Source organism: Scyliorhinus torazame, chromosome 12 (assembly GCF_047496885.1).
Source record: "Scyliorhinus torazame isolate Kashiwa2021f chromosome 12, sScyTor2.1, whole genome shotgun sequence".
In the NCBI taxonomy this organism is placed as follows: domain Eukaryota; kingdom Metazoa; phylum Chordata; class Chondrichthyes; order Carcharhiniformes; family Scyliorhinidae; genus Scyliorhinus; species Scyliorhinus torazame.
Genome location: NC_092718.1, coordinates 62324807 through 62351590, shown reverse-complemented (window position 1 = coordinate 62351590; position 26784 = coordinate 62324807). Strand labels below are relative to the sequence as shown.

At 45.0% G+C, this 26784-nt stretch overlaps 1 protein-coding gene across 7 annotated transcripts in view; it reads left to right on the top strand.

Moving 5' to 3' along the window:
- arnt2 (aryl-hydrocarbon receptor nuclear translocator 2) overlaps positions 1-26784 on the top strand; it is a 503807-nt gene that overhangs the window by 434767 nt on the left and 42256 nt on the right. For all 7 annotated transcript variants that reach the window (XM_072468767.1, XM_072468766.1, XM_072468765.1 and 4 more), the window contains one exon: positions 7541-7709. In XM_072468767.1, coding sequence (XP_072324868.1) covers positions 7541-7709 — 169 coding nt within the window. The remainder of the gene's footprint in view (positions 1-7540; positions 7710-26784) is intronic.

Genomic DNA, 26784 nt, shown 5'->3' with positions numbered 1-26784 from the left:
TGTGCCAGGCTAAGCCTGATTCAGTTTAAGGTATTACACAGGGCGCATATGACTGGAGCACGGCTCAGTAAATATTTGGGGGTGGAGGATAGGTGTGCGAGGTGCTCAAGAAGCCCAGCGAATCATACCCATATGTTTTGGTCATGCCCGGCACTACAGGGGTTTTGGAGGGGGGTGACAAAGGTGCTTTCAAAAGTAGTGGGGATCCGGGTCGAACCAAGCTGGGGGTTGGCTATATTTGGGGTTGCACAAGAGCCGGGAGTGCAGGAGGCGAGAGAGGCCGATGTTTTGGCCTTTGCGTCCCTAGTAGCCCGGCGCAGGATATTGCTAATGTGGAAAGAAGCCAAGCCCCCTGGGGTGGAGACCTGGATAAATGACATGGCAGGGTTTATAAAGCTAGAGCGGATTAAGTTTGTTCTAAGGGGGTCGGCTCAAGGGTTCACCAGGCGGTGGCAACCGTTCGCCGAATACCTCGCAGAAAGATAGATGGAATGGAAAAAGAAGGCAGCAGCAGCAGCCCAGGATCGGGGGGGGGGGGGGGGGGTGGAGGAGGAACCAGAAGGACTCTCAGGGTTGTTAATATATACTGTACAATATGTATAGGTCGTTGCTACAGATAATTATATATTGGACTGTTAAATTATATTTTTGGAGAGTGTTACTTGTGATAAGGCAGTTGCCAATTAGGGTTAGTTTTCATTTTTGTTATTTATTATTTATTCATTTTCTGTTTATAAAATAGGTCATTGTTATTTGTGTTGTTATAATATTGTGTAAAGGATGCACAATGTACTGTGTTGGTTGACCAAAAATTTTCAATAAAATATTTTTTTATTAAAAAAAAAGAAAGTGGCTAGCTGGAAGAAGACAGAGTGGTGGTTGATGGGAAATGTCCAGACTGGAGTCCAGTTACTAGTGGTGTACCACAAGGATCTGTTTTGGGGCCACTGCTGTTTATTATTTTTATAAATGACCTGGAGGAGGGCGTAGAAGGATGGGTGAGTAAATTTGCGGATGACACTAAAGTCGGTGGAGTTGTGGACAGTGCGGAAGGATGTTACAAGTTACAGAGGGACATAGATAAGCTGCAGAGCTGGGCTGAGAAGTGGTAAATGGAGTTTAATGCAGAAAAGTGTGAGGTGATTCATTTTGGAAGGAGTAACAGGAATACAGAGTACTGGGCTATTGGTAAGATTCTTGGTAGTGTGGATGAGCAGAGAGATCTCGGTGTCCATGTAGATAGATCCCTGAAAGTTGCCACCAGGTTGATAGGGTTGTTAAGAAGGCGTACGGTGTTGTTAGCTTTTATTGATAGAGGGATTGAGTTTCGGAGCCATTGTTGATTCCCAAATTTCTTTCTCCGTCAGTCTGGCCTCAATAAAAGTCGAGATGGATTTGCAAGTAAAGAGAAGTTCAACGCATTCAAGATCTGTGTCCTTCTATCGTCGTCTAACGCATAGGCCTGCTGGAGTGCGGCATGACTAGCATAATTCAGGTGGTTAAGATAATTGCGGTACTCTGCTGGGGTTAAAATCTGCTGGACTAGGGCCCAGAGGTCCCTTGAATCAGCTTGATAAATTGAGATGGTAGTTCTCAAGGAATCCATGAAGGCAGCAGGAGATTTTTTCTATCTGGGATTGTAGACATAATAGCCATCATCTCACTGGGTGTCCATGGGAAGTAAACGTCTATCGTGGGGTTCGCTCCCGCAGTCACTGGGTCGGGGTTTCGCATCTTCCTAATCGGTAACTGTCTCCGAATGTCACCAGGGGGCACTCTAGCTATTTCCCCTGGTTGTTCCAAGACTTCAACGTCTCTCCCTGTCACTAGGGGGAGTTCTTTCTCTTCAAAAGAAGTTGTTTCAGCTTCCTTTGTTCCCGAATCTTGTGGTTTCTGCTTAGTTTGGAGAGACTTAGGTGATATGCTTACTTTTCCAAATTATTGAATTTTTCTTTTTCTGTCAATTCAAGGCCAGCCATTGAACTACGTAGCTCATCTCTTGTTTGACCCGCGCCTTTCCTCTACTTGCGCATTTTGTTTAAACTTAAAAATGTTTGAAAGTTCAAATTGAATTACTGCAACTTGCAAGCTTAGCTCTGATCTCAACTCAGAATTAAATTTACAATTTGCTTAACACAAACTTGTATAACATTTACAACTTAATTATTTCTTTATCTTAACAATTTTTCTTTTAACAAGTTTTTTTTCTTTTACATACACATAAGTATTAGCAAAATCAACTATCATCTCCAGATTGACACTTTTTAAAATGGTGTCCATGATCTTCTTTAAGTTTCTATTAATCTCCAGATAAAATGAGATAAACCTTATTTCAAGTAAGTAAAACTTAAGATTCTGGCAATTTCAATCAATTGCTTTCGAAAATAATAACTTTTATCAAAGAGGTGGAGAAACCCACTGGTTTCCTTTAATTAATTCAAAACGTAACTTTGCTGGTGTTCACTGACTCAAAGGAAAGGTATCCGATTACACTAGCGACTGGTGCTGTTATCTCAAGGCCTGAGTGAGAAGCACTGTCTGTCTTTAACTTTGCCTGCTGCTGTTAACCCTTTGAGAGACTTCTGCTTCAACCAATATGCAGCATTCCCCACAATCTCAACTAGCCCTCGGAACTGCGTTTTTCGCCAATACAGTCCAAGGAGACAATTTTAGCTTAATCAACTATATATTTAAAACACTCACACATAGAGTTGAACCATCTTCAGATTTAAAAACAGTTATACTGGACTGAACCTTCAGTACTGAAGTCCCATCAGCCCCTGAACCCATATAATAGACTGAACCTTCATTACTGAAGTCCCATCAGCCTCTGAACCCATATAATAGACTGAACCTTCATTACTGAAGTCCCATCAGCCTCTGAACCCTTATACTTGGAATTGAATTATCATTTGAGATGTCACATCAACCCAAAACCCTAACCCAAGCCGAAACAACAATATGAAATCCCATCAATTAAATTGCTAATCCCCAGACTGACCTGTGATTTCGTCGAGGCGGTCTTTCTGTGCCAACCGCGAGTGACCAGACTAATCAGACGATAAGAAGAGGGGAACAATCCATGCGCGGTCGTTTTCCAGTTCTACATTGAGGGCCCTTTGTTCCCCATCCTCCTGTTCATAATCAGTCTAATTCTGATTTCGCAGTTGGATCAGGATCGCCCTGAGAAATCCCGGTTTTCGGCACCAAATGTTGATTCCCAAATTTCTTTCAGTCTGGCCTCAATAAAAGTCGAGATGGATTTGCAAGTAAAAAGAAGTTATTTTATTCAGCTTGCAAGCTACCTAGTCCACAGTGATACAGACAACATGTTGCTGTCTGCAGTCCCGGGAACTAAGTGAAGGTCCCAGACAAAGAGATCAGTACTCATACATTCAAATGGCATCAAGTTTCACATACTCGACACCCATAGGTCATCCTATGTCCCTCCTGACTTGTTTGATCTATTCTGATTGGCTCACTTCCAATCCCTTTCTCCGGCCCCTATCAATGCAGCATCACTCTCATAGACACACCTCTTCCTGCTTTTTCCATGCGGTCTCAAATCCCTTTGTCTCTACCTGCCAGAATCAAAGTGGCTTATTTCTACATTACATTAACTAATATCTCTAAAATAACTATTTTATATCACATTCGTCACCATGAGGTCATGTTGCAGCTGTACAAAACTCTGGTGCGGCAGCATTTGGAGTATTGCATGCAGTTCTGGTCGCTGCATTATAGGAAGGATGTGGAAGCATTGGAAAGGGTGAAGAGGAGATTTACCAGTATGTTGCCTGGTATGGAGGCAAGATCTTATCAGGAAAGGCTGAGGGACTTGAGGCTGTTTTCATTTGAGAGAAGAAGGTGACTTAATAGAGGCATACAAGATGATCAGAGGATTAGATAGGGTGGACAGTGAGAGCCTTTTTCCTTGAATGGTGATGGCTAGCACGAGGGGCCATAGCTTTAAATTGAATAGAGATAGATATAGGACAGATGTCAGAGGTAGGTTCTTTACTCAGAGAGTAGTAGGGGCATGGAATGACCTGCCTGCAACAGTAGTGGACTCGCCAATATTAAGGGCATTTAAATGGTCATTGGATAAAGATATGGATGATAATGGAATCGTGTAGATGGGCTTTAGATTGGTTTCACAGATCAGCGCAACATCGTGGGCCGAAGGGCCTGTATTGCGCTGTAATGTTCTATTCTATTGTTCTAATTGTATTACAGTCCTTCTCCCTGATTTCTATCCACACTCTCACTCTCACAAGTGTTAGTTGGATTTTGAACTGCACGGGAACTGAGGGTGATGGGTGGCAGACAGGAAAATGGAATTTGGATCACGATCAGATCAGCCGTGATCCTATTGGGTGGGGGAGCAAACTCAAGAGGCTCAATGGCATACTCCAGAGAGAGAAAATATAGGACAAAAGGTGAGATCTGAACAGGTGTATAGTCAAAAGGAACTAGAAAATTGCTGTTCCCCTATGATTTATTTATAAATAGGAGTGAGGCCAAGAAAATATGGGACACAAAGATGATTCTGAGTGTACTTAATATCTAAAGGAATGCAGAGCTGAAACGATGACACTCAGTGATTCTCTATTAGTAAAGTAACAGCATGTAAAGTAACTGAATACCTAAAATGGTTTGTGCAACAAAAATTATGCTATGTTAATGAAAAGTGTCGATGGTGGCCATGATGTGGAGATGTCGGCGTTGGACTGGGGTGAGCACAGTACGAAGTCTTGCAACACCAGGTTAAAGTCCAACAGGTTTGTTTCGATGTCACTAGCTTTCGGAGCGCTGCTCGTTCTTCAGGTGAATGAAGATCTCCGCATTGGACATCTCTACTGCCTCCCAAAAATACATAAGGCCAACACACCAGGCCGCCCTATCGTTTCAGGCAATGGGACCTTGTGTGAGAACCTCTCTGGCTACATTGAGGGCATCTTGAAACCCATCGTACAAGGTACGCCCAGCTTCTGTCGCAACACGACGGAGTTCCTGCAGAAACTCAGCAACCATGGACCAGTTGAACCAGGAACATTCCTCGTCACAATGGACGTCTCGGCACTCTATACCAGCATCCCCCATGACGACGGCATTGCTGCAACAGCCTCAGTACTCAACGCCAACAACTGCCAATCTCCAGACGCAATTCTGCAACTCATCCGCATCATTCTGGATCACAAATTCTTTCACCTTCGACAACAAGTTCTTCATCCAGACGCACGGAACAGCCATGGGGACCAAATTCGCACCCCAATACGCCAACATCTTCATGCACAAGTTTGAACAGGACCTACTCACCGCACAGGACCTTCAACCAACGTTATACACCAGATACATAGATGACATTTTTTTCCTTTGGACCCACGGCGAAGAATCACTGAAACGACTACACGATGACATTAATAAGTTCCATCCAACCATCAGACTCACGATGGACTACTCTCCAAAATCAGTTGCATTCTTGGACACACTCGTCTCCATCAAGGACGGTCACCTCAGCACTTCGCTTTACCGCAAACCCACGGATAACCTCACGATGCTCCACTTCTCCAGCTTCCACCCTAAACACATTAAAGAAGCCATCCCCTATGGACAAGCTCTCCGTATACACAGGATCTGCTCAGACGAGGAGGAGCGTAACAGACATCTACAGACGTTGAAAGATGCCCTCGTACGAACGGGATATGGCACTCGACTCATCGATCGACAGTTCTAACGCGCCACAGCGAAAAACCGCACCGACCTCCTCAGAAGACAAACATGGGACACAACCGACAGAATACCCTTCGTCGTCCAGTACTTCCCCGGAGCGGAGAAACTACGTCATCTTCTTCACAGCCTTCAACACGTCATTGATGACGATGAACATCTTGCCAAGGTCATCCCCACACCCCCACTACTTGGCTTCAAACAACCGCGCAACCTCAAACAAACCATTGTTTGCAGCAAACTACCCAGTCTTCAGAACAGTGACCACGACACTACACAACCCTGCCATGGCAATCTCTGCAAGACGTGCCAGATCATCGATATGGATACCACTATTACACGTGAGAACACCACCCACCAGGCACGCGGTACATACTCGTGCGACTCGGCCAACGTTGTCTACCTCATACGCTGCAGGAAAGGATGTCCCGAAGCGTGGTACATTGGCGAGACCATGCAGACGCTGCGACAACGAATGAACGGACATCGCGCAACAATCACCAGGCAGGAATGTTCCCTTCCAGTCGGGGAACGCTTCAGTAGTCAAGGACATTCAGCCTCTGATCTCCGGGTAAGCGTTCTCCAAGGCGGCCTTCAGGACGCGCGACAACGCAGAATCGCCGAGCAGAAACTTATAGCCAAGTTCCGCACACATGAGTGCGGCCTCAACCGGGACCTGGGATTCATGACGCATTACATTCATCCCCCACCATCTGGCCTGTGAAATCCTACCAACTGTCCTGGCTTGACACAATTCACACCTCTTTAACCTGGGGTTACCCCATCTATGGATCTGTAAACATTTAATCACCTGCTAATGGTCGCATTCCAAGCATTGTTTGGCATCTTTGAATTTGTCTATATATATGTTACTGGAACATACCTCTTCATTCACCTGAGGAAGGAGCAGCGCTCCAAAAGCTAGTGACATCGAAACAAACCTGTTGGACTTTAACCTAGTGTTGTAAGACTTCGTACAATGAAAAGTGTGACCTGTTACAAAATGTGATTGAAATTCTTTTGTACTTGTCTTAGCAGCCTTATTTAGGTTTAATTCAAATGTTGAAAATTTTTATTTTAAAAGTAGAACATGGAAATTCAGTTAGAATGTGGGGTTTCAATGCATATATATTTCATGTAATAGAACTATAGAATTCCTACATTCGGCCCATCAAGCCTGCGTCAACTCTCTGAAGGATCACCCTACCGAGGCCCACCCTACCGAGGCCCACCCTCCTGCTCTGTCCCTGTAACCCCATCTAATCTGCACATCTTTGGACTGTGGGTGGAAACCGGAGCACCTGGAGGAAACCCACGCAGACATGGGGAGAAAGTGCAAACTCCACACGACTGTCACCCGAGGTCGTAATCAAAACCAGGTCCCTGGCACTGTGAGGCAGCAGTGCGAACCACGGTGTCACCGTGATAATGATTTCATGGCCATCAGTAGACCTTTAATTCCAGATTTTTTTATTGAATTCCAATTTCACCATCTGCCATGGCAGGATCCCAGATCTTGCCCTGGCTCTCTGAATTACTAGTCTAGTGACAATCCCACTGCGCCACTGCTACTCCTGTTTTTTTAGATCTTAATGAACTTCACTCCTAATATGTTTAGTTAGCATTGTTTCATCCTGTTGGTATTACATTTGCAGCTTTAGTATGCTTACTAAGCATCATTCTACTAAAATTTAGTATATTTGCATATTGAGGGCTTTATTTAAATTAATCAATGTAATTGTATAAAGGACTTTACTTTTATTTGAACTTAAGGTAATTGTACATTAAAATATACCATTGTCTCTTTCAGCAAGTTGCATCTCAATCCGGTAAGGCTCAGTCGCCACCTTTCGCCATGGGGTCCAGCCACACCTTCCCAGCGGACCCATCTACTTTCAGTCCCCTCTCCAGTCCTGTGTCTACATCTTCACCAGGAGGACCTTCTTACACCAGTCTGGCAAATCGATCCACTGGTTTTGGTAAGTAGGAACCTAAATTAACTATGACCAGAGTAAAGTTTCAGTCAACGTCTTTCCCAGACCACAGATGGGCCATAAATTGGGATAGAAACTAAGGAAATCGTCAACTTGTGATGTGATGCCATTGCCTGCATGGTTAGCAAGCCCAAAACATTGTTTTGCCTGCCCCACACCCCTCACCCCACCAAGGGACACAGCTTGGCTTCACAATATCTTTTTGCAAATTTTTAGATTCATTATTTTTACACTAAAATAATCTACTTCTTGATCACTGTCATTAGTGCCGAGAGATTCTACCATTTCAACACCAACTGAAATATCTTATGTTGTAGTGGGTGGTGTAGCTGCCTCTGAGCTAGATGCTCTAGGTTCGAACATGTCTACATAAGAACATATGGATTAGGACCGGGAATCGGCCACTGAGCCCCACAAGCCTGATCCGCGATTCAACAAAATCATGGTTGATCTGATTATGGTCTCTCTGCCACTGTCCTGCCTACCCCCACTGCCTGTGACTCCCTTCTGAGTCAAGAAATCTATTCATCTCTGCCATTCAATTATTCAATGACCCTGCCGCCATCACTCTTTGGTGCAGAGAATTCCACAGACTCATGACCCTCTGACAAAAAATTCTCTCATCTCTGTTTTAAATGGGAGAACCTTTATTTTCAAACTGTGTTTAAGGGGAAACATGCTTTCAGCAAACACTCTAACAGGCCTTATCTGGATATAGGGCGGCACAGTAATAATAATAATCGCATATTGTCACAAGTAGGCTTCAATGACGTTACTGTGAAAAGCCCCTAGTCGCCACATTCCGGCGCCTGTTCGGGGAGGCTGGAATGGGAATTGAACCTGTGCTGCTGATCTTGTTCTACATTACAAGCCAGCTGTCTTTGCCCACTGTGCTAAACCAGCCCCTAGTAGCACAGTAGCCCTGATGCTTCACAGCTCCAGGGACTGGGTTCGATTTCTGGCTTGGGTCACTGTCTGTGCGGAGTCTGCACGTTCGTCCCGTGTCTGCGTGGATTCCCTCCGGGTGCTCCGGTTTCCTCCCACAAGTCCCGAAAGACATGCTTGTTAGGTGATTTGGACAGTTTGAATTCTCCCTCAGTGTGCCTGAACAGGCAGCGGAGTATGGCGGCTAGGGGATTTTCACAGTAACTTCATTGCAGTGTTAATGTAAGCCTACTTGTGACACTAATAAATTATTATTATATGCTTCAATAAGATCCCCTCATTGTTTATTATTATAATCAAGTCCCACTCCAGGACTTGATGGCCAAGGAAGGAGCATTGGCAACACAACCAAAGCTACAATTCCTTCCTGTATGCAAGTTGCATGCAGTAAGCAAGGGAGAGTTTCCTGAGCAACCATGCTTGATGTGGAGTAGCATCCCTCGAGCAATAGCCTCTGGCTTCAGGCCAACGACCTGTTCCAGGGAAAAACAAGCTAGGAAATGGACATAAATGCGTGCTCCATCTACCTGACAAAGAGTCATCCAGACACGAAACATTCGGTCTTGATCTCTCTCCACAGAGGCTGTCAGACCTGCTGAGATTTTCCAGGATTTTCCGTTTCTGTTTCAGATTCCAGCATCCGCAGTAATTTACTTTTATCCTTATGCTTTCCGATTCTGTAGAACATCTTTACTATTCTCTCATATCAATAAATCTGGCTGAAGTCCCAGCCTATATAACTTAGAGCTGACTCCATTGTTTAGGGAAAGCATTGGCTGAAAGGGTGGTGAAAGTACATCCAATTGTAACTTGCAAAAGGAAATTACATTTACTTGAAAAGGAAAACAAAAATTGTAGAGCTGAGGTGGACAGCAGGCGAGTGGATCTGATTGAGAACTTAATTTCACAGCACAGACACAATGGGCTAAATGGCATCCTTCTGCGTGGTCAGATTCTATGAAGGTCTCCCAATACGAAATTAAAAAGCCATTATAGTGAAAAATGCCTCTTCACAATGACACCAATCCGCAGACTCCGTAATGCAGCTAGAAGAACTCCCCCATTACATTGCATTAGTCTCTTTTGGTACCAGCCAGTATTGTGTTGCAGATGGTGAGCCAGCCACTTTCTAAAGAGGCCCCTCATTCTTCCATAATTGTTCATTTTGCTATGTCTTCATTAGTATGTGGAGAACATATCAAATAAAGAAGGAAAAAGTTGTTAGTTGTTCTGTACTCTTGAAATCTAGGTTCCTTCACTACACCAGTAGTTGTTGGGACCACTTGGAGCTCAGTAGTGCGACCACCTTCATTTTCTTTCTCAGGGATTGATTCAACACTTTAGTGGTTCTCTGTCGGCCGGATCTGTTACCTCCACCTGTGAAAGTGGGCGGAGGTAATAATTTTTGCCCCCGTTAGTTTGTTTGTCTGTAAACAATACATGCCAAATTCTAATCGGCTTATTTCAACAAAACGTGGTACACAGATAAGGTATGGTCCAAGGAAGATCTCCTTGGCGAAAATACAGATCCGGATCTGGATCCTCTAATTTTTTTAAGGATCTGTTAATTTGAGAAATTGGGCAAATTGACTTTTCTTTTGAATATTGTGGATTGTTTTATTTAGAATGTTGTGGATTATCACAGCTGGGAAAATGTGAGCAGAGTTTCAGAGCAGGTTGTTCGATGTGGATTAACTGAAACCATCTCAATAAGGTGGAAGCGCTTAATAAAAAGATTTATTTTTTCAGCTTTCTAGTTACAGAGCAATAGAGAGAAGCCTCAAGCAAGAGCTGCATAATTGTAATAATGTTGAGTTTACAATGTGGCAGAGATTTGTGCTTTATAAAGTGGCCTGTTCATTTGCCTTTATATAGGGTTTGGGGACAATGGACAATTCTTAAGTCATCAATGTAAAGAACATCATAAAAGGACATTGTTGCTAATTTTCATTTTTTTTAAACTTTGGATGATATGATTATGAAAGATAATAAAGGCGTGGATTCACCGGCGCTGGCAGCGGCGCTCCCAATGCAGCGGAGAATCCCACGCTGAGCAAAAAATAGGATCGGTACCAGTTACCGATCCCTTTCCGATGTTCCTGTCCCTGCCGGCAGCGGCCGTGAGCTACATACCCCGCGCCAGCAGCAAAGGGGTAATTTGAACCCAGTTTCATCCGATTAACAGGATGGACGTGGTATTCTCCACGCCCCCGTGATACTCCGGCCCTCTTGGCCGGGATTCATGCAGAAGCAGATTAGTGCAAGAAGTTTTCAGCGTGTCGGCGTGGTGCGCCTCGCGGTGGGTCAAAAGGGGTAAGTATTTAATGCTGCGTGCGATTTGAGGTGGTATATCTGGCGAGGTTGCAGGTCACCATTGACTCGAAAGATTACTTTTCCGATACGTCGTCTGCAGGCCTGGTTGGGCGGGGGGGGGGAATGCGCGGAAAGGGATCTATGTAGGGGTGGGGAGTGCTAACAGTGTCCAGGGCTTTCTGTTTGTCTCACCTTATGGATAGGGCTGGTGGCCATCTTAGGTGGGCCTGGGATCCGGGAATTTGGATAGGAACATTAAGTCACGATGTCGATGACTGACTTGAGGAGGAAGGGAGGAGAGGCTTTCTACAAGGTTGATCACCTGGAACATGTGGGACTTGGGCGGGGCTTATGAAGAGGGCAAGGTTTTTTTTTACCATTTGAAAGGTTTGGGTGCTGATGTGATGTTGCTGCGGGATATACAAATTCGGGTACAGGACCAGATCAGGTTTCGGAAGGCTTCGGTGAGCCAGTTTTTCATTCAGGGTTCAATAGAGGGCAAGGAGGGTGGTGATTTTGGTTGGCAAGAGGGTTCGTTTTCATGAGGGATGGTGGTGGCTGATCAGGGTGGTCGTTACGTGTTGTTTACAGGCACACTGGAAGGCAAGATTAGCGAACATTTACGCCCTGAATTTGGATGACATTTAAGTTCTTTGAACGGTGTTGGCTGTCATTCCGGAGTCGGATATCAGCCACTTGATTATAGGGGAGAATTTTAACTGTTTTGGACCCAAAATTAGTTTGCTCCAGGCCAAGGTTGCTGTCTCGCTCGGGGATGGCGAAGGTGTTGGGGCATTCATGGAGGAGACAGGAGGGATGAATCCGTAGCGGTTTGTGAACCTGGCGGGTAGGGAGTTTTTGTTTCTTTCACCGGTGGACAAGGTATACTCAAGGATTGACTTCTTTGTTATGGATAAGACTTTGCTCCCTGGGATAGAAAGTGCAGAGTATTCAGCGGTGGTCATTTCGGACCATACGTCGCATTGGGCGGATTTAAAGTTGGAGGCGGGTTGGGCACATCACGGAGGTGGAGGTTGGATTTGGGACTGTTGGCTGACCTCATGTTTTGTGTTAAGATTTACAGGGCCATCAGGGATTATGTGGCATGGAATGAGAACAGGACAGTGTCCCCTTCTATGTTATGGGAGGCATTAAAGGTGGTGATCAGGGGAGAGGTAATTTCGTACAATGCTCATCTGGATAGGGAGGCTAGGTAAGAGTGTCAGGAGCTGGTGGATGAGATTCTAGTTGTGGATAGGGAGTATGTGAGTGATCCCATGTCAGAGCTCTTGACAGGCAGGAAGAAGCTGGAAATTCAGTTTGACCTGTTGTCCACTGGCTGGGTGGTGCGTCAGCTGCAGGGTTAAAGGAGGCAGTGTACGAGTATGGGGGGAAGGCTAGCCACCTTTTTACCCATAGGTTAAGGTGGCAAGAAGCTGCAGGAAAGATTTTGCAGGTGTGGGAGACAGAGGGGGGCATTGGTGTCTACCCCAGAAGAGGTGTTTCGGTCCTTCTATGAGGGACTTTCTAAGTCGGTGCCGCCGGAGGCTGAGCAGGGGATGTTCGAGATTGTAGAGGGGTTTGAGTTGTCTGAGGTAGAGGAGGAGTTGCAGAAGGATTTGGAGATGCCGTTGGGGTTGGAGAATATGCACACGGATTTGGGAATATGGGGGCCGGGGCAAGCTGGGTTCTCTATGGAATTCCATATGAAGTTTGTGGATCAGTTTGACCCATTGGTGTTGATATGCTTAATGAACCTCATTGGCAAGATGTTCCCTTCCGGAGACGTTGGGCGGGCTTCCATTTCCCTCCTTCTAAAGAAGGACAAGGATCCCACAGAGTGTGGGCCGTACCTGCCGATCTCTCTGCTTAATGGACATTCAAAACTTCTAGCCAAGGTGTTAGCATTAAGGTTGGATCTGTGCCTCCCTGGGGGTTGTGGGGGAGAATCAACAGGCTCTGTGAAGGGTAGGAAGTTGTTGTCCAACATGAGCTGGTTACTAAGTGTGGTTCTTGCAATGGCAGTGAGGCCAGAGCCAGAGATAACTGTGTCTTTGGACGCAGAAAAGGCCTTTGACAGGGTTGAGTAGAGATACTTGGTTACAGTTCTGGAGAAGTTTGGGTTTGGTCCTGGGAGATCGGGACACCTTATGTCGGGGAGGTGGCTGTTGTATGGGGCACCGCCGGCTGGTGTGCGAACTAACACCATGAGTTCAGTGTCCTTCAGGTTGTATAGGGAGACAAGGCAGGATTGTCCTCTGTCTCCGTTGTTGTTTGCATTGCCGATTGAGCCATTGGCAATTGCCTTGAGGGCCTCAAACAAGTAGAGAGGTATTGTGAGGAGGGGAGAATAGCACAAGGTGTCATTGCACGCCGATGATCTTTTGTTGTATGTATGGGACCCGAGACAGTGATGGGTGATATGATCGGGATATTGGAGTGGTTCAGCTCTTTTTCGGGATATAAGTTGAATGATGGGAAAATGAGTATTTTGTGGTTGGTCCCTCGGGATGGGGTGGGGAGGGCTGAGTTGAGAGGGCTGCCTTATTGTTGTGCTGGGACTAGCTTCCGCTATCTGGGGGCCCAGGTGACGCGGGATTGGATACGGCTTCACAAGCTGAATGTTACTAGTTTGGCGAGTAGGGTGAGGGTGGATTTGCAGACATGGAATTTGCAGACAGAGGGTAAAGGACCTATTTTTGGAGGATCGGTTTGCCGACTGGGAGGAGCTAAGGGAGAAAGCAGGCTTTTGTGGGGTGGATATTTTTAGGTATTTTCAAGAGCGTGACTGGGTCCGGTGAGTTTTTTCAACATTCCCCAAGGTGCCACCATCCACCTTACTGGAACGGATTCTCACCCTGGGGTGATGGCAGAGGCTCTGACCTTTGCCTCATTGTTAGCTCACCGGTGGATTCTGCTAAATTGCAGGCAAACGACACCTCCCAGTGCCGCCGTGTGGATGGGTGATTTGATGGAGTTCTTTCACCTTGAGACGGTCAAGGTAAGAGTGAGAGCAGCGATTGTGGGCTCTATCGTGGATGGTGACCATTCTTATTGCATTTCAAGGATCTGGTTACTGTTAGCTGTTGGGGGTGTGATATATTGCAGGGGTTCTAATTGTTGGCAGGATTTTGTTTTAATATTTTTGTTGAGGTTGTTGATACATGTGTTATTGTTTGATTGTTGTTTATGTATAAAATGTTACCAAGTTAATAAACACATTTTTTTTTTAAAGGTATTTAACGCTGGTGCCCCCAAAGTCCATTAGAGGGCCCCTGCCTCCCCACAATGCAAATACTGCCCACCCTTCAGCAGATTCCCCCCCCCCGCATCAGACGCCTCATCAGGCCCCCGCACATCAGTAGCCCCCACTCATCAGAGACTCCCACCCATCAGTGGCCCCGACTCATCAGAGACCCCCACCCATCAGAGACATCACAATTAGAGACCCCTACCCATCAGAGACCTCCACCCGTCAGTCACCCCCACCCATCAGACACACCCACCCGGGCAGCACAGTGGCGAAGTGGGTTAGCCCTGCAGCCTCACGGCGCCGAGGTCCCAGGTTTGATCCCGGCTCCGGGTCACTCTCCATGTGTTGTTTGCACATTCTCCCCGTGTTTGCGTGGGTTTCGCTCCCACAATCCAAAAATATGCAGGCTAGGTGGATTGGCCATGTTATATTGCCCCTTAATTGGAAAAAATGAATTGGGTACACTTTTTTTTTAAAAGAGATACCCACCCATCAGAGACCCCCAGCCATCAGATACCCCCACCTATCAGAGAAAATGAGTATTCATAGTGTGTTTAATGTTTCCTCACAAACAGCCTTTTAGCTGAACAGGGGCACTTTAAGAAAATTATTGCGTTGATGTCACCGGCCATTTAGGCAGGAAAATAGGCAGTCTCACGTCACAGCCAGTATTAACATCTTCTAACTAAAGCTCTACATTTTGGTTGAACCTCCCAAGACCTGCAGACTCCATCTTGAATCCTCCACAATCTCCCACAAGAGAGAATTTAACCATCTGCCCTTGACATTCAATGGTACTACCATTGCTCAACTCCGCACCTTCAACATCTTGAGGATTACCATTTAACAGAAACTGATCTGGACCAGAAAGTCAGAGGTTGGGAATTCTATTGTGAGTGACTCACCTCCAGAATCCCAATGCCTGTCCGCCATCTACAAAGCACCAGTCAGGAGTATGATGAAATACTCTCCGCTTGCCTGGATAAGTGCAGTTCCAACAACACTCAAGAAGCTCAACACCATCCAGGACAAAGCAAACTCCCTTGATTGGCACTCCTTCCACCACAATAAGCATTCACCCCCTCACCACCGACGCATAACAGCAGCAATGTGTACCATCTACTAGATGCACTGCAGCAAATCACCAAGACTTCTTTGACAGCACTTTCCAAACCATCGACCGCTACCAGCTAGAAGGACAGGGGAGCAGATGCACTAGCTGTAAGTTGCCTTCCAAGCCACACACCAACCTGACTTGTAACTCTAGCAGTTCCTTCACTGTCACTGGGTCAAGCACCGCCCCACCACCACCACCACCACCACCACCTAACAGCACTGTGGGTGTACCTGATCCACATGGATGGCAACGGTTCAAGAAGCTGGCTATCTACCACCCTCTCAAGGCCAACTACGGATGGTCATTAAATTCCAGCTGAGCCAACGATGCCCACATCCCACGAACGAATAAAAAAGTATTATCCCATAATGCCAGTTACCCATTACTTCTACCTGCACAGACTTACCTGCTGAGTTAGGCTTAAGGGGTTTTCTCTGACAGCTATTGATGAATTTAGGTTTTATTTATATTAAAAGCAATGCAGAATATCTTTCTAAACAAAAGGGCAGGCACAAGCCACCAGTACAAATATTTTCTTTTCTTTTGAGCTGCGAGCAGGAGTCCCTGAGAGATTGATCCTTGATTTCAGACAGTTCCAAACTTGTCCAGGAAAATTACCATCCTATCAGAATTCTAGCTCACTGACGAGGCCACATTTAAAATATTGTATATGTCTATAACAAATGCACCATGACCTCCGGATGTCCTGAAGTATTTTACAGCTAATTACATAACGTAGGAAACAAGGCAGCCAATTTGCACGCAGCAAGCTGCAACAAGATTAATGTGATGATAATCAGATGATCTGCTTTAATAATGGCTGAGAGAAAAATATTTTTTCAATTTTCTCTCAGTACTGAACTGAAATATTGTCCGAGATTATGTGCTCAAATCTTGAGAAGGAGGACTGAACTCACAATTTGTGACTCAGAGGTAAGAATCTGATTCTTCGACAGAAAAAGGTCTCAACATAACTTCACAAAGGTCCAGCAAGAACCTCAACACTGAACCAAAGAAGGAGATATTGATCATAGAATTCCTGCAGTGCAGAAGGGGGGCATTCGGCTCATTTTCTCCGACCCTTCAAAAGAGTACCCCGCTCTATCCCTGCAACCTGGTAACCCCATCTAACCTTTGGACACTTAAGGGGAAATTAGGCATGGCTAATCCACCTAACCTGCACATCTTCGGGCTGTGGGAGGAAACCGGAGCACCCAGAGGAAGCCCACACAGACACGGGGAGAACGTGCAAACTCCACGCAAAAGTCCAAAGCCAGAATCAAAGCCGGGTCCCTGGCACTGTGAGGCAGCAGTGCTGACCACTGTGCCACCGTGCCGCAGAAGGAGAAATTTGGGGAGTGAATTCCAAAACGCCTGAAATGATTAGCTAACGTTGACAGTCACCAGTCAGTGGATAGAAGGAAAGATGAATTCAGAAAAGAGAGTATATTGTGAATTGTAGTGCTCGAGGAAATTATAGATCTCGGGAGAGCTGAGGCCCATGATAGGATAGGTTGATAACTCGGTTTGTAAAAGAAGCAAACTTGGGGGCCAAATGATTTTTCTCATGATCTGATCTTCTCATGTCTTTTAACAGGTCAAAAAAATGTTTTGTTGTTTGTAAGAGTGATTCATTGGGTACTTTAAAGAGAGGGTGCACCATCAGTCTTTCTTTCTCCTTCAACTGGTGTTTGTGCACAGAATATCATCACTTTACAGTGGTGCGCGAGTTAAACATCAGATTGACTGGGTAAAATTGATTAACTTCACGAAAGGTCTTGAAACACAAGTGATGAGCCCTTGATTCACTTTCAGTGGATGGATTCAAAAAGCTATAAATTCCAAAGTGCAAGCTGTCAGCTCAAGAATGTAAAAGCCCAATGTTTAAGACAGAAAGCTACTAAAAAAGCTATAAAGAAGAGTAAGATAGATTATGAGAGAAAACTTGCTCAGAATATAAAAACAGATAGTAAAAGTTTCTACAAATATATAAAACAAAAAAGAGTGGCTAAGGTAAATATTGGTCCTTTAGAGGATGAGAAGGGAGATATAATAATGGGAGATGAGGAAATGGCTGAGGAACTGAACAGGTTTTCTGGGTCGGTCTTCACAGTGGAAGACACAAATAACATGCCAGTGACTGATGGAAATGAGGCTATGACAGGTGAGGACCTTGAGAGGATTGTTATCACTAAGGAGGTAGTGATGGGCAAGCTAATGGGGCTAAAGGGAGACAAGTCTCCTGGCCCTGATGGAATGCATCCCAGAGTGCTGAAAGAGATGGCATGGGAAATTGCAAATGCACTCGTGATAATTTACCAAAATTCACTAGACTCTGGGGTGGTCCCGGCGGATTGGAAATTATCAAACGTGACACCACTGTTTAAAAAAGGAGGTAGGAAGAAAGCAGGTAATTATCGGCCAGTGAGCTTAACTTCAGTAGTAGGGAAGATGCTGGAATCGATCATCAAGGAAGAAATAGCGAGGCATCTGGATGGAAATTGTCCCATTGAGCAGACGCAGCATGGGTTCATAAAAGGGCAGGTCGTGCCTAACTAATTTAGTGGAATTTTTTGAGGACATTACCAGTGCGGTAGATAACGGGGAGCCAATGGATGTGGTATATCTGGATTTCCAGAAAGCCTTTGACAAGGTGCCACACAAAAGGTTGCTGCATAAGATAAAGATGCATGGCATTAAGGGGAAAGTAGTAGCATGGATAGAAAATTGGTTAATTAATAGAAAGCAAAGAGTGGGGATTAATGGGTGTTTCTCTGGTTGGCAATCAGTAGCTAGTGGTGTCCCTCAGGGATCAGTGTTGGGCCCACAATTGGTCACAATCTACAGAGATGATTTGGAGTTGGGGACCAAGGGCAATGTGTCCAAGTTTGCAGACAACACTAAGATGAGTGGTAAAGCAAAAAGTGCAGAGGATACTGGAAGTCTGCAGAGGGATTTGGATAGGCTAAGTGAATGGGCTAAGGTCTGGCAGATGGAATACAATGTTGACAAATGTGAGGTTATCCATTTTGGTAGGAATAACAGCAAAAGGGATTATTATTTAAATGATAAAATATTAAAACATGCTGTGCAAAGAGACCTGGGTGTGCTAGTGCTTGAGTCGCAAAAAGTTGGTTTACAGGTGCAACAGGTGATTAAGAAGGCAAATGGAATTTTGTCCTTCATTGCTAGAGGGATGGAGTTTAAGACTAGGGAGGTTATGCTGCAGTTGTATAAGGTGTTAGTGAGGCCACACCTGGAGTATTGTGTTCAGTTTTGGTCTCCTTACTTGAGAAAGTACGTACTGGCACTGGAGGGTGTGCAGAGGAGATTCACTAGGTTAATCCCAGAGCTGAAGGGGTTGGATTACGAGGAGAGGTTGAGTAGACTGGGACTGTACACGTTGGAATTTAGAAGGATGAGGGGGGATCTTATAGAAACATATAAAATTATGAAGGGAATAGATAGGATAGATGCGGGCAGGTTGTTTCCACTGGCGGGTGAAAGCAGAACTAGGGGGCATAGCCTCAAAATAAGGGGAAGTAGATTTAGGACTGAGTTTAGGAGGAACTTCTTCACCCAAAGGGTTGTGAATCTATGGAATTCCTTGTCCTGTGAAGCAGTAGAGGCTCCTTCATTAAATGTTTTTAAGATAAAGATAGATAGTTGTTTGAAGAATAAAGGGATTAAGGGTTAAGGTGTTCGGGCCGGAAAGTGGAGCTGAGTCCACAAAAGATAAGCCATGATCTCATTGAATGGTGGAGCAGGCCTCGAGGGGCCAGACGGCCTACTCCTGCAAGTAGTTCTTATGTTCCTATGTTAATAGAAAGATGGAACAATGCTGATATATCAGCAATAAGTTGCAAAATTGGCATTCCCCACTTCGAATTGATAGATCTGGCCAATTTTTCCATGTTGTTTTAATCAATTCTCTACCAGATGTTAGACAACAAAAGTTTATAACGATGTCTCGTCTTCAAAGCACAACCCCACAGCTCTTCTAATATTCTGTACCTCCTTTATCGGCACTATAAAAGGTATCGAGGTGCAAGAGAAACACGTTTCAATCAGTTGTGCACTTGCGTGGTTTGTCATGGCCTTTTGAACTCCAGCAATTTGACCCCAGTTGTTCATCTAGTCCAATCTTACCAATTTGCCAAACTTGTCTCCCTGCTGGGTTAGAGTTGCTATTTCAGTAGCTGCCCAACTCTCTCACACTGAGTGAAATACAAGGGTCGGAAAAATATAAATACACTGCAGATACATTATACAGGAGCATTTTAATCAGTGTTTAATATGACTACAATGCATGAAAAACATACCAGCTGTCAGTTCAACCAGGGAACCACTGACAGCAAACTAATGATTTCGACATGCTAAAGGTTTATTCCAAGTATTTTTGACCAGCAGCCAGACGAACCTCTGTCAGTTTTATAGCTCACTAAACGTTCTACAAAAACAAGTTGTCAAATTGTGTTTTATTTTCTCATTTACTTGAAGCTTACTCATGCAGTGTTGTGGATTGGATTTTTCAAACCTACTGCATGATGAGAAAATGATGTCTTGCCGTTAAAACCTCACATTTCTCAAGGATAAGCGCTGATTACTTCAGGTCAGCCACGGATATTTCTGTTCCCCTCCATCCCAGAGGATCCAGTAAATATTGTTGGGAGTATGTCCAAAGCACACTCCCTGTGAGTGAGACTTCCCAGGCCCAATTGCAGACTCATCACTGGCATCTTTTCAGACTTTTTGGTATTTACATTTTGGTGCGGTAAGGGAGTGCTATGAGAAGAAGGTAGTTACAAACCCTCAAGAATTCTGAACACTTCATAATGGGCCCAGTGTTTGGCTACAGGATCATAATTTGTACTATGGATATACTATTATTGCACTCTACTTCACCCAATAATTCATTGTGAATGTGTACATTTTTCCCATTGTGTCTGTGCCAGCTCTTTGAAAGAAACCAAAAGAAAATGCTGAAAAATCTCAGCAGGTCCGGCAGCATCCATAGGGAGAGAAAAGAGACAATGTTTTGAGTCCAGATGACCCTTTGACAAAGCTTTGACAATGCAGAGATTTTGCAGCATTTTCGTTTTGGTCTTTGAAAGAAATATCCAATTAGATCCACTCTGCTTTGAGCTCCAAAGTTTTCATTTTCAAGTATATATCTAATTCCTGTTAGTGGATATTGTTAACGATTCTCTCTTAAGATGCTGCCCTCTCCTCTTCTAAATCTGTCGTCATTAGTCCTCTCCTCAGGATAAAACCAACCCTTGACCCCCCACTCTGCACTTGCAAACTATTGTCCATCTCCAAACTCCCTTACCTCACCAAGGCCCTTGAACATGGTGCAGCCTCCAAATCTCTGCCCATCTTTCCCAGAACTGCATGCATTTTGAAAATCATTTCGCAGGATGTGGACGTCACTGGCTAGGCCAGCATTTATTGCCCATCCCTAACTGCCCTTGGGAAGATGGTGGTGAGCCTCTGCCTTGAACCACTGCAGTCCGTGTGATGTAGGTACACCCACTGTGCCATTACGAAGGAAATTGCTCCAGAATTGAATTCCTCCAATCAGGTTTCTGCTTCTGCCACAGTACCAAAACTGCTCTTATCAATGTTGCACATAACATCTTGTGTGACTGACGATAAACTATCCCTCCTCAACCTTTTTCAGCTTTTTACACAACTGACCATACACCATCCTCCTCCAACTTCTCTCTGCTGTCACCCACCTGAATGGGACTGTAGTTGCCTGTTCCATTCTTATCTATCTAATAATAGAGAATCATCTGCAATGGTATATCTATCTATTTCCACACCATTACCACTTGTGCCCCCAAAGATCCATCTTTGCACACCCCATTTCTCATCTGCATAAGCCACTTGGTGACATATGAAAATATGGTGTCAGTTTCCACGTTTACACTGAAGATATCCTGCTCTGCCTCACACTACCTCTCTTGACTGCTCCACTGTCCCTAAATTCGCAGGATGCTTGTCTAACATCGAGTACAGGATGCGCAGAAGTTTCCTCCAACTAGATATTGGAAAAACTGATCCATTGCCTTTGGTCTCCACCACAAACTCCCTTCCCAGCATTCAGCCGAAGGCTGAACCAGACTATTGCAACCTTGGCTTTTCATATTTGCTCCTGTGATGTTTTTCCAACCACCCTTCTGTGCCATCACTAAACCCACCTATTTCCATTCGGTAACATTGTCCACTGTCACCCATCCCTCGTTTGCTGCTTTAAAAACCCTCATGCATGCGTTTGCTACCTCTAGATATGACTATCCCAATGCACGCCTGACCAGCCTCACGTATTATAGAGTCTGTGAACTTGAGATCATCCAAAACTGCTGCCCATGTCTTCACTCTCACTCCATTCGCCCATCACTCCTCCACTCACTGACATACATTGGTTTAAAGCAGCATCTTGATTTTAAAATTCTCATCCTTGTTTTCAAATCCCTCCATGGCCTGGTCCCTGTAATCTGTAATATGGCTGTAATCCCACAAACCCCAAAGATATCTGCACTCTTCTAACTCTGGCTTCTTAGGCATCTCCGATTTTAATTTTCAACCATTGCTGGGCGACCTTCAGCTACCTTGGATCTAAGCTCTGGCATTTTCTCTCTAAAACTGTATGTGTGTCTCTCTACTTCTCCTCCCTCCTTTAAGACTCTCCTTGAAAATCTGCCCTTTGACCCAATGTAATGCTCCATCAAATTGTGCTTTGTAATGCTCCAAGGAAACCCCTTGGGGAAATTCATTGTATTAAAGGTGCCAAAGAAATCCTGATGTTTTTGTTATTGTTCCCTTTTGAAAATTACAGAAGTTTAAGTTTCCAAGCACAAACATCATAAAAGATAGTGGGCAGATATAGTTTAAAAAATAATTAAAACCTTAATGGAATGTTTGTCTTGATCTTAACCCAGCTTCGGTACATTCTGTGTTGTCACAACACCACAACTGTGTGTGAAAATTATGTTCCAGCTGTACAGAGCTTTGGTTCAACTGCATCACGAGTTAGAATCCCTATAGTGCAGAAGGGGGCCCTTCGGCCTACCGTGTCTGCACGACCCTCTGAAAGAGTACCCCACCTAGGCCCACTCCTCCACCCTATCCCCATAAGCCAGCCTAACCTTTAGTTACTAATGCGCAATTTAGCATGGCCAATCCACCTAACCTGTACATCTAATTGAATTATTCCTGCATACTTCAACAACTCTCCCAGCCTCCTTCGACAACACGGTGGCACAGTGGTTAGCACTGCTGCCTGACAGCACCAGGGACCCAGGTTCAATTCCGGTCTTGGGTGACTGTGTGGAGTTTGCACATTCTCCCCGTGTCTGTGTGGGCTTCCTCTGGGTGATCCGGTTTCCTCCCACAGTCCAAAGATGTTCAGGTTAGGTGGATTGGCCATGTTAAATTGCCCCTTAGTGTCCAGATGTGTAGGTGAGGTCAAGGGGTTATTTAGATAATTTGGGGGACTAAGCTTGGGTGGATTTTCCTTTCAGAGAGTTGGTGCAAACGTGATGGGCCAAATGCCCACCTGCACTGTAGGGATTCTATGATCCTATGAACACATCCCAAACCGGCAACCTCTCCCACCTAGATGGACACAGGCAGTAGTCAGCTTTTGGTCTTGACTCTGAAGATTGAACCATGGAAGTGCATACAGGGGAGTCGGTGGTGTTGTGGTATTGTCACTGGACTAGTAAACCAGAGACCCAGAGTAATGCACTGGGATCCAGGTTCAAATCCCATCACTGCAGATGGTGAAATTTAAATTGAATAAAAATCTGGAATTAAAAGTGTAATGATGACCATGAAACCACTATCAATTGTCATAAAAACTCATCTGGTTCACTGATGTCCGGACCTGGTCTGGCCTACATGTGACTCCAGACCCACAGCAATGTGGTTGACACTTAACTCCCCCTCAAGGGTAATTAGGGATGGGCAATAAATGCTGGCACAGCCTGCGACGCTCACGTCCCATGAATGAATAAAGCAAAATACAGAAAGTGAGTTATGTGGATAGATTGATCAATCTATCTACTTCCCTTTGCCTCCTGCCTGGTTAAAACTGCTTTTAATCTGCATCAGTACAATTTTCTTTTTTATTGTGTTGTCCCTGGAGGGATCTCCTCAATCATGCAGTTAGATTGGTTCAATACTTATCAGTAGCTGAATACCGAGTAAGCCTCCTTTGCAGCTATGTTAGTTACTGCTGTAGGGCAATTAGTCATGGCTGTATTTCAAGGTTAGTTATTCACTTTCTAGCCAAAGCACTGGTCATCCTTCAAATCAAAATACTGTGTGTCCCAGACTTGTTGAATCCGTCATTGAGCCTTCTCAGTGATATATACATTTAGCCGTTAACTTCAATTTATGTAAATAGTTTATCTGGAAATAGTGATTGATGCCCATTCTGCACACCAAAAAGGCATATTCTTGTGTTGAAGAAATAATTCTTCATATTTTCCTGTGTGGAAATCTGTCAGCTTAACCTTACACAGATTCCCCCTCTGGAAATAGAGACGCTCTGAGAGACAAGGGAATGAAAGGTTCATGCTGAAATGTCGAGATACCCATCTGACTTTCCCATTAGGAAGGCGAGTATTAGCAATCGATCCTTTCTAACATAAACAGAAAATATTGGAGATGCGCAACAGATTGAGTGGCATCTGTTAAGAGCAAAACAGAGTTAGCCAGAGTTAAAAGCCAAATTTTTGAGATCCAATGGAGATGGGACCCAATCAGGCCCCCAAGATTGCTGCCTCATCAACACGGTTCCTGGAGCCGTTTTGAAAAAGGCTGGACCGGGGCGGAACAGCAATGCTGCGCCCAGGTAACCAATATTAGTAAAGGAGCTTGCTATGGTTCCCCCCCACGCTGACTGGTATTTTCCAGTTAACAAGCAGGCCGCCCTGCAGTGGCTGTGACACAACTAGCGAAAAGAGACAGCTCCCGACAGCAGAGTTGGGGGCCCAGTGGTTAGTGCTCCAGTGGCCTCTAGACCCATCTTTTGTTTCTTTACTTGTCCCATTCCTTCTCCCTTTGGCTTGTGCCATCAGTCCTTCAATTATTTAAATCTTAACCTTGCCTGACTTCCACCATGTCACAGACTTAACCCACCAGCTCACCTCGTCCACTCTCTCCGTGCTTGTTTAAAACCTGTCGCACCACCAACCTTTTCCAATCTGATGTAAAGTCATCGGCCTGGAATGTTAACTCTGCTCACATATGCTGCCAGGCCTGCTGAGTACTCCCAGCATTTTATTTATTTTTATTTCAAATTTCCAGCACCTGCAGTATCTGGCTTCTGCCCACCTACTCTAGTGTCTGCACAGCAATGGTGATGCTCAGGAGCAGAACACAAGCATAGCTAGTTAAGCCCCGTGTGTTTTGGAGCATTCATATCAGCTTCCAGACACATCAGTCAAGCACCATTGTTTTGAAGAGAATATTGAATATCACTTTGGAATTCCTTGCCAGGCAACTTAACTTGATTTCTTGACATGATGATACTTAATTTCCTTTCGGTAAATAGGATTTCACAAGTTCACAGATTATTTACTCATCAGAATTTTTTGGATGGATTTTTCTGAAGCCTCGATTTGTGACAACTTGCCCAGAAAATTAATGTGTTGAAGCCTGTCGTGCATCGGCATAGTAAATAAATTGTGTTGAAACAAAACAATAATTATCAGATCATGCAGCTCAATGAATAGATTCTCAGGTAATGCCTGAAGAATGTCTCTATCAAGAAATAAATAAAGCCTTTGAGACTTTAGCTCATTTAAGGTTGGTAGCATTCTATGCAAATAAATAATTGTGAAACAAGTAAATCTATGCACCAATGATTTCAATATTTAACAATCTTACTTCATCACTCTGGTTCCACAAAAAATGTAAAGGATTAGCTTGCCTCCATTATTGGGGTACCGAACCTTCCTTTGGACTAAATAAACTGTCTTGTGGTATGTTCGAATAGAACAAATTAAACTATTATGAATGTTATTGACAGACTGTTCAATACTTGATAGTCTCCTTCAGTGTGTTCAATACCAAGATTCCAGTGATCAGGGAGAAACTTTGTGTTCGCAGAACTCATAAAATGATACAGCACAGAAGGCAGGTATTTGGGCTGTTACGTCTGATCAGCTCAATAAAAGGCTTTCCCAGGTTTAACCAACCGGCAGTCCATGGGCCAGCTGCAACCCGCAGAGCCCCTCAATGTGACCCCCAGGGCCAGTTTTCAAAATTATGGTCAAACTGGAAAGTTGGTGTGAAAGTTTCTGCAAGCAGCTGCTCCACGAATCACAGGCCAGTCCTCTCCCAAGGTTGATGCTGGGCCGGCGTGAGTGCCGGGGCCCCGGCGGTGGGCAGGCACAAGGGCCGGGGCCCTAGGCAGGGGACGCTGGCTGCAGAGACCCAGATCATCAGAAGGGGAGTGCTGGTGAATGGGGAAGAGGCTGCCTGATGTGTGTGAGGGATTGAGTGAGTGAAGGCGTGCGGTGCAAGGGGGAGAGTGAGTGGGTGAAATTTTCCCCCCAAAATGACACAATGTCAGCCTCTGATTGAAAACCGGTGTATTCCTCTCCAGTAACAGAGCGTAGTTTTCAGACCAGATTTTCTGGCACTTAGTGCACAGAAAATCTGGGAGCGTGGTTTACACCATCGCTTTGGTGGGGCGGGCCTGATCGAGTAGGCAAGACCGGTTCCACCGAGAGCAGGCCACCATGTTTAAAAAGCAACCTGATCTGCATTTAAAATAAGTTCCCCCAACCCCACAATGGACATGGAGGACCACAGCCACAAGCTTCGGGGCGACCCCCACCACATGAGTATCGCAGACCTCTCTCCCCCATCCTTTCCCATGGCATCATCAGGGGTCTCCCCTTCCCTCCATCCCCTACAACTGAGCCCTCTTGCAGTGCCAACCTGGCAGATCCAGGGTTCCAGGGGCAGTGCCAGGACACTGCTCCGCTTATGTCTCTCAACCCTTTGGAGGGGGGGGAGGTTATACACACCCTCCATGCCCCCAGCATATTCATCACGAATGGTTCTTGTTTTTGAAAACCATAGAACATAGAACATTACAAAAATAATAAACAGCAGTGCCCCCCAAAACAGATCCTTGTGGTACACCACTAGTAACTGGACTCCAGTCTGAACATTTCCTATCAACCACCACCCTTTGTCTTCTTCCAGCTAGCCAATTTCTGATCCAAACTGCTAAATCACCCTGAATCCCATGCCTCCGTATTTTCTGCAGTAGCCTACCGTGGGGACCCTTATCAAACGCTTTACTGAAATCCATATACACCACATCAACTGCTTTACCCTCATCCACCTGTTTGGTCACCTTCTCAAAGAACTCAATATGGTTTGTGAGGCACGACCTACGCTTC